General features: G+C 36.6%; 1 protein-coding gene across 1 annotated transcript in view; it reads right to left on the bottom strand.

Moving 5' to 3' along the window:
- Positions 1-12,967, bottom strand: part of RECA3 (RECA homolog 3) — a 42,928-nt gene that overhangs the window by 7,278 nt on the left and 22,683 nt on the right. The window contains exon 5 of the mRNA XM_077386470.1: positions 11,729-11,901. Coding sequence (XP_077242585.1) covers positions 11,729-11,901 — 173 coding nt within the window. The remainder of the gene's footprint in view (positions 1-11,728; positions 11,902-12,967) is intronic.

The following is a 12,967-nucleotide window of genomic DNA, read 5'->3' on the forward strand; positions in this document are numbered from 1 at the left end:
CAAAACATCATTGTTTTGGCTAAAATATTCATGTGAAACATGAGAGTACTCACCTTTACACAGAAAAAATGAGTTTTAGGGAGAAATCCTCCCCCGCTTATTTCTCTTCAAACCTGAGTACATTTTTGTTTACGTGAAAGAAAGATGACTTTCTTGGAGAAAACCACCCAAACTATAGTGTGAGAGTTGTAGTTTAAAATTTCGATCAAAACCGACACGAAACGGCCAAAATATTTTTGTATTTTGTATCCATCCACACTGAAATGTATACCGAAACCAAAACCATAAGTGTATTAGTGGTATATGACACCAATATGGGTTATATAATTATATTTAGATGCATTGCATGTGAAATATAATGTATGTGTTTTGTATAAATGTTTATATCAATTACATGCAAAATGTGATATTTATTACATTATCAGATATGCGTGACAAACGCATATCACTACTGGTTTGATGTTGCTAAACTATTATGAGTGGTTTTTTTTTATGAGATGGTTTTTGAGTGTGTATTTGTGCTTATTCTAGAATTTTCTAAAGTTTCATTTTAAATTTCTATAATTTGCATATGCTTCAATACGTTTTGGTGATTTCACAAGAATTCCACCGAAATTTTCACCCGAAGCCAACACGCTTCCATTTCCAACACGATCGAAACACACACCAAAACTAAAACCAGAAACCATAGTTTTAATTTTCTATCGAAACCTACACAGAACGACCAAAATGTTTCCATTTCCATCCCCACCGAAACGATATCAAAATCGAAACGTATACCGAAACCAAAATCGCAAGTGTAGTATTGATATACTATAAGAGTGTGTTACATAATTATACTTCGAAGAATTTTATGTGAAATGTGGTGTATGTTTTATGTAAAAATATTTATACGAATTACAAGTGAAATGTTATATGTATTGAATTATCAGGCATGTGCGAGAACACACGTCACAAGGTGTTCCATACTATAACTATCATGAATGATTGTCTTGATTATATAATAGTTTTTAAGTGTGTATTTGTTCTTATTCTAGTATTTCCTAAAGCTTCATCTTAAAACTCTATCATTTGTGTATCTTTCCCTACATTTCCGTGATTTTATTGGATATCCACCAAAATTTTCAATCGAAACCGAAAAACATTTTCGTTTATGAGGCGACCGAAACCGGGATTTAAAACCCTGCCCGAAACCTTGATTTTTTTACTATTACTTATTTCTTACTTTTTAGGATACCTTTCTGTTTTCTTGTTGGATTGGAATTGGGCCTGTAATTGAATTTTAGGTACACAATTGATTAATTTATTGTTGGGGTTCCACGTGAAAGCAAAGATCCCACATCAGAAAAGTGAGTGGAAGTGGAAGGGCTTATAAGGACTTGGGCTCCCTCCCCTTTAACGGCTAGCTTTTGAGGGTGCGTTCTACCCAGGTCCAGACAAGTGGCATCAGAGACGGGGCGTGGTAACCCTGGTGTGCCTCCGAGGATGGAAATATCCCTAAGGAAAGATCTCGGTAACCCCAGTATGCCTCCAAGGATGGAAAAATCCCTCGGGGAAGATCTCGATTAGGTACTTAAATGAATTTCCTCTTGAATGTGAATCTTAATTTTGAGCACATAAAGAAATTGGCATGGGGTGATGAGGGAGGGAAATCAACAAAAGGTAAAATACAATTATTACTACAACTTCATCATGGGAGATTGTCGGGCTGTGTGTTGGTGGGCGTGGGGGGTGGGGGGGGATTCATTTTAAGCTATGTCACAAATATCGTTCTCGGGAATTTCTCGGCAAGGGAAAATCTTGGGATATATTAAATTTGTTTTATTTTTTCGGGTTTATTTCGGGGGGGAAACGATAAAGATAAAATTATTTAAAAAATATATAAATCAAGATAAAATACAAAATAAAAATACCATGATATTATCCTCGAAAATATTGCAATATTTTTAAATTCTCGAGATTATTTTGGGATTTTGTCATTTTATCAAAATGCCACGATAAAATCTCTATATTTTGAAAATCCCGGAGATATTTGTGTCAGAGATTTTAATAGACTCCAGCCAGCCAAAAGACACCATGTTTACTTTTCTTTACTGTACCAAAAGAGGTGAAAATCGAAAGTCAAGGTCAACTTTAAGCCGAGAAGGCAAGAAATTAGTTTAGAGTAGGAAGAATTCTGGAAGACTATTGAGCATAAAACTTTCAAAGCTTTCAACCCATCTTTTATTGCTCTCATCCCTAAATCTAGGAATGTAAAAGATATCAAAGATTTTTGCCCTCTCATTTTAGTTGGTGGCGTCTACAAAATCATTCAGTAGTCTTGGATTTGAGAATAAAAAAATGCCTCTACTAGTGGCCCAAAACCAATCAAGCCTTGCTGAAGGCATACAACTCCTCAATAATATTGTTATTCCAAATGAAATTATTTCCTCCTCCAGTAAGTCTGGTAAAGGCATGGCTATGGAAAAGTTGGTATGCTCTTAATTTAAGAAGCATTACAAGATTCTCGATAAAGAAAGGTTATTTTTATTTATTTTTAAAGTTGATGTAATTAGGAAAGTGGTTTCTAATTGTAACAAAAGTTAACATTTGTTTAGTGGTCATAAATAAGGTTTTGGTACAGATTTCTGGAGATTTTGATGTAATGAAATTTCACAGAATTAGTAAAATTTATTTGGTTATCTATTTCCCCGATTTAGCCCTCTGGTTTGTTGGTTACAGTTTCTTTTCTATCTAGTTCTTGTTCTTCTCTTTTGATTTTAGTTTTAAGAATTGTATTACATGGTATCATAGTTATCTATTCTTTTTTAGAAATGGCAACATGATATATATTGAAAAAAGAACCGAGATGGTCCTTAAGGATTACAAACAAAGAAAGGAAGCATACAAAATCAAGGCGGGAGGAAGTCAAACCATTCCAAACCCATCCTAGACACACCCACCCTAGCTAGGGAATCTGCTTCACCATTAGCAGACCTCCTTACATGCTCTTACATGCTTAAAAACAGTAGAAGAATCACGAATTAGATCGAAATCTCCTCAAAAAAGGAAAGAAATCTCCACGGAGGAGCCACAACTCCCGAAAGCCAACTGATAACATTTGAAGAGTCGCCTTCCACAACAACCTTGTCATAAAGTTCACTATCCAGATGCTTGATACCATGGTAAGACGCCCTCACCTCTGCCTCATTTGAATCACTTATCCGATGGGCCCAGAATACGCCCATAAAACCTCTCCCAAAGAGCTACACAAGCCTCCAATTCCAGCCGCTTCTGGATTGCCTTAACAAGAACCATCAAAATTCAATTTCACCGAATCTGCAGGAGGGGCTTCCCAATGTTGAATAATTTGAACTTTGCGCTCCCCTTCATTGCAAATTATTTGCCAACCTTCCAAAAGATCAAATGCCAATACAAATCTAAAGAGGGGAAGACTTCTAGCCCAAAGAATTGAAACAGCTATAACCCTTACATAAAGCCAATAAGGAGCTTTAGCCACCCCTTCACACACAGAAGTCTTTTCTTTCCAAATGACCCACACCAAGTGGCCAAAAGACAAATCTTCATAGAACCTTTCATTTCGTTTTCTCATAGTTATCTATTCTATTAAGTTCTAAACGGAATTCACGGAACCTAGACTGGAGTGTGTAGGCCTATGCCACAATCTATTCTAGATATTCAGAGCTATGTTACTCGGTTCATCAATTCTCTTAGCTGTGGTTTGGGATTGCGGGTTCACAACCCTTATATGAACCCGGTTTGTCATGGGTGCATCTGTTTCGTTAACTGATTTGATTCACATAGGTTGTACTTAAGAAAAGCATTCCAATCCTCCTCCAATCTCTAAATATATGGGATCTGGAAGTCAAACCTCAAAAGTGGAAAGTCTGAACATCAAACTGCTTGCCTTCCATGCTGGTTTGTAGTCTGCTAGTTTTGGCAAATTGTTGTGAACCAGTTCGCACATACCCGTTCCCAATAAGGTTTGTCAGTATGGTGTTTGAGCGAACCATGACTGTGGCTCCACACTATTCTGATTGTTCCAATCGTTCTGGTCTATTATGGTTTTCTTTCCTTTTTACATTTTTGCCACTTCTTAGAGGAGTTCGTTTGCTTCAAAGGCCTCTTTGGTTGAAAAACCATCACCAATCAAATGATATGTGGGGCAATAGCAAAACTCTCTTTAAATGGATCATGTGAACAGTTCTACAATATGTTGACTTTAGGTGGATGATTAAATAGTATTGGTAGATGTTGGACTCAAAATCTTACAACAAGGCCAGAATAGTAAAATTCTTCATTAAATTAAGAAGAGAGAAAATTAGTGATTAGACGTCATGCTATTCCTAAAGTAAAAGGGATAAACGTAAAAGTTAAAATACTTTAATTCAAAACAGGAAAAAAGAGCCCACGGCTAAGGGAAAAGAAATCACTAAATTTAAGGGAACAAAATGACTCGCGAAAAGGGAAATGAGTCACCCATGTTTCAAAATGGGATGTTACGTAACTCCCCACAAAAGGGAAAGTGATCGTCGAATCCCGGATAAGGAATGAAGTGGCACCTACAACGGCTCAAAGAAAGAGGAAGTGGAGATTGTTAAGTTGAGAGAAAATGGGCGAAGTAGCAGTTGCCAATCACTTCAATAGAATTCTATAAATAGAGGAAAGATCATTTAGCAAGCGATCGGATCTTCGAGGTAGAAAACTTACGTGAAAGGAGAAACAAAATGAGAGAAAGGTGAGAAAAGATTTGGGGCTAACAATTTCTTTTTTTTTCTCTCTTTCATTTTGCAGGTTTCCTTTAGGGAAGAAGACCTCTCTCTCTTTAGAGTCTCTTCGAGGGACTTTCTAAATGGAGAAAGATGATGAAGACTACCTTTAAAGTCTCTTCCAGGGACTTTCTAAATGGAGAAAGACGATGAAGACTCATTTTAAAGTCTCCTCGAGGGAATTTCTAAATGGAGAAAGTTGATGAAGACTCCCTTTAAAATCTCTTCTAGGGACTTTATAAGGGAGAAAGATGAAAAGGCTTCCTTTAGAGCCTCTTCCAAGGACTTCCTAATGCTCCGTTTGGTTGCCGGAATTTTTTTTATGCTTGAGACTTTTGTGGAATTTCCGCAAGAAACCCACGTTTGGTTGGTGGGCCCAAAATAATCCCAGGAATCAAAATAACCGCGCCCAAAATCCCATGTCCGGTCAACCAAACATGGGATTTTTATTTTACCGGGATATTTCAAGGGAGTTTTTTACTTTTTTTTTCCTACCAATCTCCCAGGAAGTTTTTTGTTCCACAAAAATCCAAAGAACCAAAAAAAATCCGGCAACCAAACGGAGGAGAATAAAGGACAGGAAGTTTTTTGTTCCACAAAAATCCAAAGAACCAAAAAAAATCCGGCAACCAAACGGAGGAGAATAAAGGACAAAGATGACAAAGACGGTGGTTTTCCCCAAAAGATAAAGACGGTGGTTTCCCCAAAAGAATAAGGCTTTTCTATTTCAAGAGCAAGGAAAAGACTCCATTTAAAGTCTCTTCCAGAGACTTTTTAAACGGAAAAAGACAATAAAGATTGTGTTTCCCAAAAGGAAAAATGAAGAAAGTTTGAAAGATGAAATTTCCTCCAAGAAGATCTGTTAACAAAAAAGAAATCTTTCTGGAGGATAATTAATTAAAAATTGTATTTAGATAGGGAACCTCTTGATGGATAATCAGAGGTATTTTCTTTTTTCAAGAAATGTAATTAACGGCCAATAAAGATGGAAGTGTACGATCCCTACCAAAATTAATAAAAACTCTTCTCGCAATAGGGAAATTTGATCTCAACTTATTTTATGTGTGTGATTTCCCATTTCATGCATGTGAAATTTGTTGCGAACAAAAGGGAAATCGCACACATAAAATAAATTTAGATCAAATTTCCATCTTGCGGGAAAAGAGGTTTTATTGGCCGACGGCCAATAAAACCGGAAGTGTACGATCCCTACCAAAATTAATAAAAACTCTTCTCGCAATAGGGGAATTTGATCTCAATTTATTTTGTGTGTGATTTCTCTTTTCATGCATGTCAAATTTGTTGCGAAAAAAGGGAAATCACACACAAAATAAATTGAGATCAAATTTCCATCTTACGGGAAGAGGTTTTATTAATTTTGGTAGGGATCGTACACTTCCATCTTTATTGGCCGTTAATTACATTTCTTGAAAAAAGAAAATACCTCTGATTATCCATCAAGAGATTCCCTATCTAAATACAATTTTTAATTAATTATCCTCCAGAAAGATTTGATCTTTATTAAGAGATCTACTCGGAGAAAATTTCATCTTCTCAAACTTTCTTCATTTTTCCTTTGGGGAAACGCCATCTTTATCGTCTTTCTCCGTTTAGAAAGTCCCTCGAAAAGACTTTAAAGGGAGTCTTTTCCTTTCTCTTGAAATAGAAAAACCTTCTTTCTTTTGGGGAAACCGTCGTATTTATCTTTTGGGGAAAACCACTGTCTTTGTCATCTTTCTCCCATTAGGAAGTCCTTAGAAGAGACTCTAAAGGCAGTCTTTTCATCTTTCTCCCTTAGAAAGTCCCTGGAAGAGACTTTAAAGGGAGTCTTCATTATCTTTCTCATTTTAGAAAGTCCATGTAAGAGACTTTAAAGGGAGTCTTTATCGTCTTTCCCCGTTTAGACAATCCCTGAAAGAGAGTTTAAAGGGGCCTTCATCATCTTCTTCCCTTTAAAAAGTCCCTGGAAAAGACTTTAAAGGGAGTCTTCATCATCTTTCTCCGTTTAGAAAATCCTTGGAAAAGACTCTAAAGAGAGAAAAGTCTTCCCTCAAGGAAACACGCAAAAAGAAAGAGAGAAAAAAAGAAATTGTTAGCCCCAAATATTTTCTCACATTTCTCTCATTTTTCTTCTGTTTCTCCTTTCACGTAACTTTTCTCCCTCCAAGATCCGATCCCTTGCTAAAGGATCTTTCCTCTATTTATAGAATTCTATTAAAGTGGTTGGCAACTGTTGCATCACCACTTTTCTCTCAACTTCACGATCTCCACTTCCTCTTTTTTTGAGCTGTTGTGGGTGACACCTCATCCCTTATCCGGGATTTCACGATCACTTCCCCTTTTGTGGGGAGTTACGTAACCACCCCTTTTGAAACATGGGTGACTCATTTCCCTTTTCGTGAGTCATTTTGTTCCCTTAAATTTAGGGATTTCTTTTCCCTTAGTCGTGGGCTCTCTTTTCCTCTTTTGAAATAAAGTATTTTAACTTTTACGTTTATCCCTTTTACTTTTAGAAATAGCATAACGTATAATTACTCATTTTGTCTCTCTTCTTAATTTAATAAGGGATTTTACTATTCTGCCTTTGTTGTAAAATTTCGAGTCCAACAAATGCCCCTCAAGTCTTATAAGTAGAAGGGGTTCTGAGGCTTGCAAGACTGGATTTTGATATAAAGATATCATAGTAATTTCCATGGCCCGAAGGTATTATTCTGGTCTTTTTTACCTGATTTGGCGGTATCTTGACCCGAGGGTATCCTGGTCTTTTTTCCCTGACTCGGCGGTATCTTGACCATTTTCCTTGACCTAAGGGTATTCTGGTCTTTTTTTACATGACTTGTCAATATCTTGACTATTTTCCTTGACCGGAGGGTATTCTGGTCCTTTTCATCTGACTTAGCGGTATCTTGACCATTTTCCTTCACCCAAGGGTATTCTGGTCTTTTTTATCTGACTTTGCTGTATCTTGACCATTTTCCTTGCCCGAGGGTATTCTCGTCTTTTTTACCTGACTTGACGGTATCTTGACCATTTTTTTTAACCCGAGGGTATTCTAGTCCTTTCACTTAATTTGGTGATAATCTAACCATTTTTCTTTGAATCAAGGGTGATTTGATGGTAATTTGACCATTTTTCTTTGAATCAAGGGTATTTTGGTCCTTTCACCTGATTTGGTGGTATTCTGACCATTTTTCTTGACACGAGGATATTCTAGTCTTTTTTACCTGACTTGGCAGTTTCTTGACCATTTTCCTTGACCCGAGCGTATTCTGGTCATTTTACCTGACTTGGTGGCCTCCCACTATTCTGCAGTTCAATCTGGCATTCCTAATCTCAATAATTTTCGGATTAAGGCATGAGGCATGAGGTGTGGAATAGTAGCCGCACCACCCTATCTGTAATATGAAATAGTGGTCACATCGGAATGAAGATTAATCTCAGCCGTTCGTGTGAATCCAGTGGGAAGTTTCCTCGAATTGAGGAGGAATTCATTTCACCTCAAATTGAATGTGAAAATCAGATCCGAACCATCAGATCAAACCACGGAAACCTCCCGACTCTCTGAATTAGATCAAGTAATCCATAGTTCAAATCAAGGATCAAGCATGGCCATTCATTAAGACCGAATAAATATCTTAATCAGATCTAGTCGAAATTTGGTGCATGCCATCAATTAGACATAAGAATAAGATCATAATTTTTAGATCGCACTATGGAATCATGGTTCCTCTCCAGATTACATTATTTGAGCTTCACCGTCACATTGGAAGCCAATCTCGACCACTGGTTTAGATTGCGTGGTTGACCTCTTCGGATCAAACCTAAATTTGTTGGGCACAACAGATAGAACACAAAAAATAAATCAGATTAGGATTGCCAGATTGAACCGCAGAATAGTGGAAGCTCACCAAGTTAGGTAAAAAGACCAGAATACCCTCGGGTCAAGGAATTGGTCAAGATACCGCCAAGTCAGGTAAAAAGACCATAATATACCCTCAGGTCAAGAAAAATGGTCAGAATACCACCAAATCAGGTGAAAGGACCAGAATACCCTCGGGTCAAAGAAAAATGGTCAGATTACCACCAAATCAGGTGAAAGGACCAAAATACCTTCGGGTCAAAGAAAAATGGTCAGATTACAACCAAATCAGGTGAAAGGATCAGAATACTCTCAGGTCAAGAAAAATGGTCAAGATACCGTCAAGTCAGGTAAAAAAGACCAGAATACCCTCAGTTAGAGGAAAATAGTCAAGATACAGCCAAGTCAGGTAAAGAAGACCAAAATACCCTCCTCGGGTCAAGGAAAATGGTCAAGATAGCGCCAAGTCCAGGTTAAAAAGACAAGAATACCCTCGGGTCAAGGAAAATGGTCAAGATACTGCTAAGTCAGGTAAAAACGACTAGAATACCCTCGGGTCAAGGAAAATGGTCAAGATACCGTCAAATCAGGTAAAAACGTTCGGGCCAAGAAAATGGAAATTACTATAATATCTTTATATCAAATCCAGTCTTGCAAGCCTCAAAAATCCTTCCACTTACAAGACTTGAGGGGCATTTGTTGGACTCGAAATTTTACAACAAGGGCAGAATAGTGAAATCCCTTATTAAATTAAGAAAAGAGAGAAAATGAGTGATTATACGTCATGCTATTCCTAAAAGTAAAAGGATAAACGTAAAAGTTAAAATACTTTAATTCAAAAGAGGAAAAGAGAGCCCACGACTAACGGAAAAGAAATCCCTAAATTTAAGGGAACAAAATAACTCTCGCGAAAAATAAAATGAGTCACCCATGTTTCAAAATGAGAGGTTACGTAACTCCCCACAAAAGGGGAAGTGATCGTGGAATCCCGGATAAGGGGTGAGGTGCCACTCGCAACAGCTCAAAAAAAGAGGAAGTGGAGATCGTGAAGTTGAGAGAAAATGGGTGATTTAACAATTGCCAACCACTTCAATAGAATTCTATAAATAGAGGAAAGACCCTTTAGCAAGGGATCGGATCTTCAAGGAAGAAAAGTGACGTGAAAGGAGAAACAGAAGAAAAAAGAGAGAAATGTGAGAAAAGATTTGGGGCTAACAATTTCTTTTTTTCTCTCTTTCTTTTTGTGGGTTTCCTTCAGGGAAGACATTTTTCTCTTTAGAGTCTCTTCCAAGGACTTTCTAAACGGAGAAAGATGATGAAGACTCCCTTTAAAGTCTCTTCCAGGGACTTTCTAAAGGGAAGATGATGATGAAGGCTCCCTTTTAAGTCTCTTTTAGGGACTATCTAAACGGAAAAAGACGATGGAAACTCCCTTTAAAGTCTCTTACAGGGACTTTCTAAGGGGAGAAAGATAATGAAGACTCCGTTTAAAGTCTCTTCCAGGGACTTTGTAAGGGAAAGAGATGAAAAGACTCCTTTTAGAGTCTCTTCCAGGGGCTTCGTAAAGGGAGAAAGAAGACAAAGACGGTGGTTTTCCCCAAAAGATAAAGACGTCGGTTTCCCCAAAAGAAAGAAGGCTTTTCTATTTCAAGAGAAAGGAAAAGACTCCCTTTAAAGTCTCTTCCAGACTTCCAGGGACTTTCTAAACGGAGAAAAATGATAAAGATGACGTTTCCCCAAAGGAAAAATGAAAAAAGATGACTTTTCTATTTCCTCCGAGTAAATCTCTTAACAAAAATCAAATCTTTCTGGAGGATAATTAATTAAAAATTGTATTTGGATAGGGAACCTCTTGAATCAAACGTATTTTCTTTTTTCAAGAAATGTAATTAACGGCCAATAAAGCGAAAGTGTACGATCCCTACCAAAATTAATAAAACCACTTCTAGCAAGAGGGAAATTTGATCTCAATTTATTTTATATGTGTGATTTCCCTTTTCATGCATGTGAAATTTGTTACGAACAGTAGATTGTAGGTTTCACAATTTTTCTTATTTTTAAATTCGACGCCGGAGTTGGGGTCTGGTTTATTTAGAAAGATGTAGAAGCATAGGAACAGGTTTGGAAAGAGTTTGAGAGAATCATGAACACTTATACAAGGTTTTCATGGGTCACAGCTTTGGAACCTAAGGGCTGTGCATGAGCAATCCTAGTTTTCCAAATTTTAGGAGGTTTTAGTGAACTTTTCGGGATTTTCCTGACTACTAGGAAATTGAATTATGTGTAGTTTGTTCTGGAGGTCATAATTAAGGTTATTCTTACATACTTTTGCAGATTTTGATACAATGAAAATTCAGAATATTAGAAAAATCCATGTGGTGGCCATAGTTTCTCAGTTTGAGCTTCCAATTTGCTGTTTCGGTCTGATCATCTTATATTTCATCATCTATACATGTGGAGATGAATTAAAAATGTAAGAATTGCCTAGAAAAATAACAAATAAAGAATGGAAATGCAAATTATAATACTTGAAGTTGTCATGAATTATTCAAAAGTTTCAGTTCAAATGACTTGAGAATCTGTAAACTAGCATCAAAAGATGATATGATTAATCCTCGACCATTTTGAAGTCACTATTTTTATCTTTAGTAGTTCTTTCAAGGTTTCAACACTTGAGAAAACAGTATCACCACCACGCCACTAACGGTGCACCACAACTGAGTCAATAGATCGAACTTGAAGTACAAATTTGGATCGAGTTTAGCTAAGGAATAATATAAAAATTTCTCCTCTTTTTATCAATGTTATTTCAAGGTTTCACCACTAAAGAAAACAGTATCACCACGTCACTAAGGTTGCACCACTACTGATTCAAGCGATTGAACTTGAATTACAAATTTTGATCGATTTACTTCACCATTAAACATTCGCATTCAAAATTTGAACTTCCAAAATGAGTCATACCTAGAAACACAGCCTGCCTTTAGTTAAGGACAATATTATACACAACAATATGACGAATCAACCTACAACAATTGTACTCGAGCACAAAATAGGCACGAGTGTATGAAAATTTAAAGATTTCAAAGAATTTACTTACACTATCAACCACAATAACGTCTATAGATCCACTCTTGACCAGAGTATCCACAACACTAAGGGAGTTTTCAGCACAGTTAGGACGTGCAATAAGTAGATTTTCCGTATTGACACCAACAGCTTCTGCAAGAGAAGGATCCATAGCATTCTCTACATCAAAATATGCACAATATCCTGCAAAATATGGAAATGTGGTCATTTAATAGAAAATAGTAATATACTTTCAAGAGAATAAATATTGCAACCGGTGTTCAAAGAAAAAAACCACAAAGTATTCTTGAGGAGATGTCGCGTGCTTTATAAAGGTTCAATGAAAAGTCATAGAAGTATATGATAAGTGCAAGGATGATAAATAAGAACTTATGCAAATAGCAAGAGAGGTACCTTACATTATAGTTATTTTGAATTGAACAAAAGAAACTATAAAGATAGTATCGCCCTAAAAGCAGAAGTGAGAACAGAGCCAACCAATTGTTGACCTGATTAGACAAAGCTAAACTCTAACTTTTATTATGTAGGAAATCAAAAATAGATAACTCATTTAACCAAAAAAAAGTTGGTCACCCAAGCCCATTCACATATAAATAAAGAAAAAATTATGAGCTAATAGTAACAAACTTACAATAAAGTATGACAATTTTCATTTGCAAATACTGATAGCATGATGTGCCACCAAAAAAGAGACACAACGTACTGATTGGCAAAGGCTATATCTATATTAAGCCATAACTAGACCTACAAGCATAAATTTACATAGGTTCTATGGTAGAATCTAGTCCTAGGATCGGAAATCTCATGAAAAAGACTAAAATATTCATTAAAATACCCCTAGTGGTTTACATCAATGAAATAAGCCAACATAAAACCATAATAGATGCTCATAATATGACATGGGACACAGAAAGACCAGACTCAACCTGTAAATCTTTGATGAATCGCAAGCAATTATGGATTTCTAGGATCCCTGCTACTTGGTGAGGTGTAAGCTTAGAGGAGCCTTTCATCTCATAGTTGTATGGACACCCGAGCCAAGGTAAGATGTCACAGAGCCTGCAAATTATACTCATCATCGAAGAATCTTCTTGAATAGGTGGGTTATGGAGATATGATCAGATTTTATTTTTTTTGGAATGGCATGTATGACCAAATTTTCAGATGAATTGAGTGAATTGGAGTGAAATCAAAGGAATTGGCAAGCACACAGTAGAGTGTCGTGCTTGTGGAAGTGAATGCAGGAGGA

This window comes from Tasmannia lanceolata, unplaced genomic scaffold, assembly GCF_043159265.1.
Source record: "Tasmannia lanceolata isolate RefF3 unplaced genomic scaffold, GAP_Taslan_0.1 ptg000002l, whole genome shotgun sequence".
In the NCBI taxonomy this organism is placed as follows: domain Eukaryota; kingdom Viridiplantae; phylum Streptophyta; class Magnoliopsida; order Canellales; family Winteraceae; genus Tasmannia; species Tasmannia lanceolata.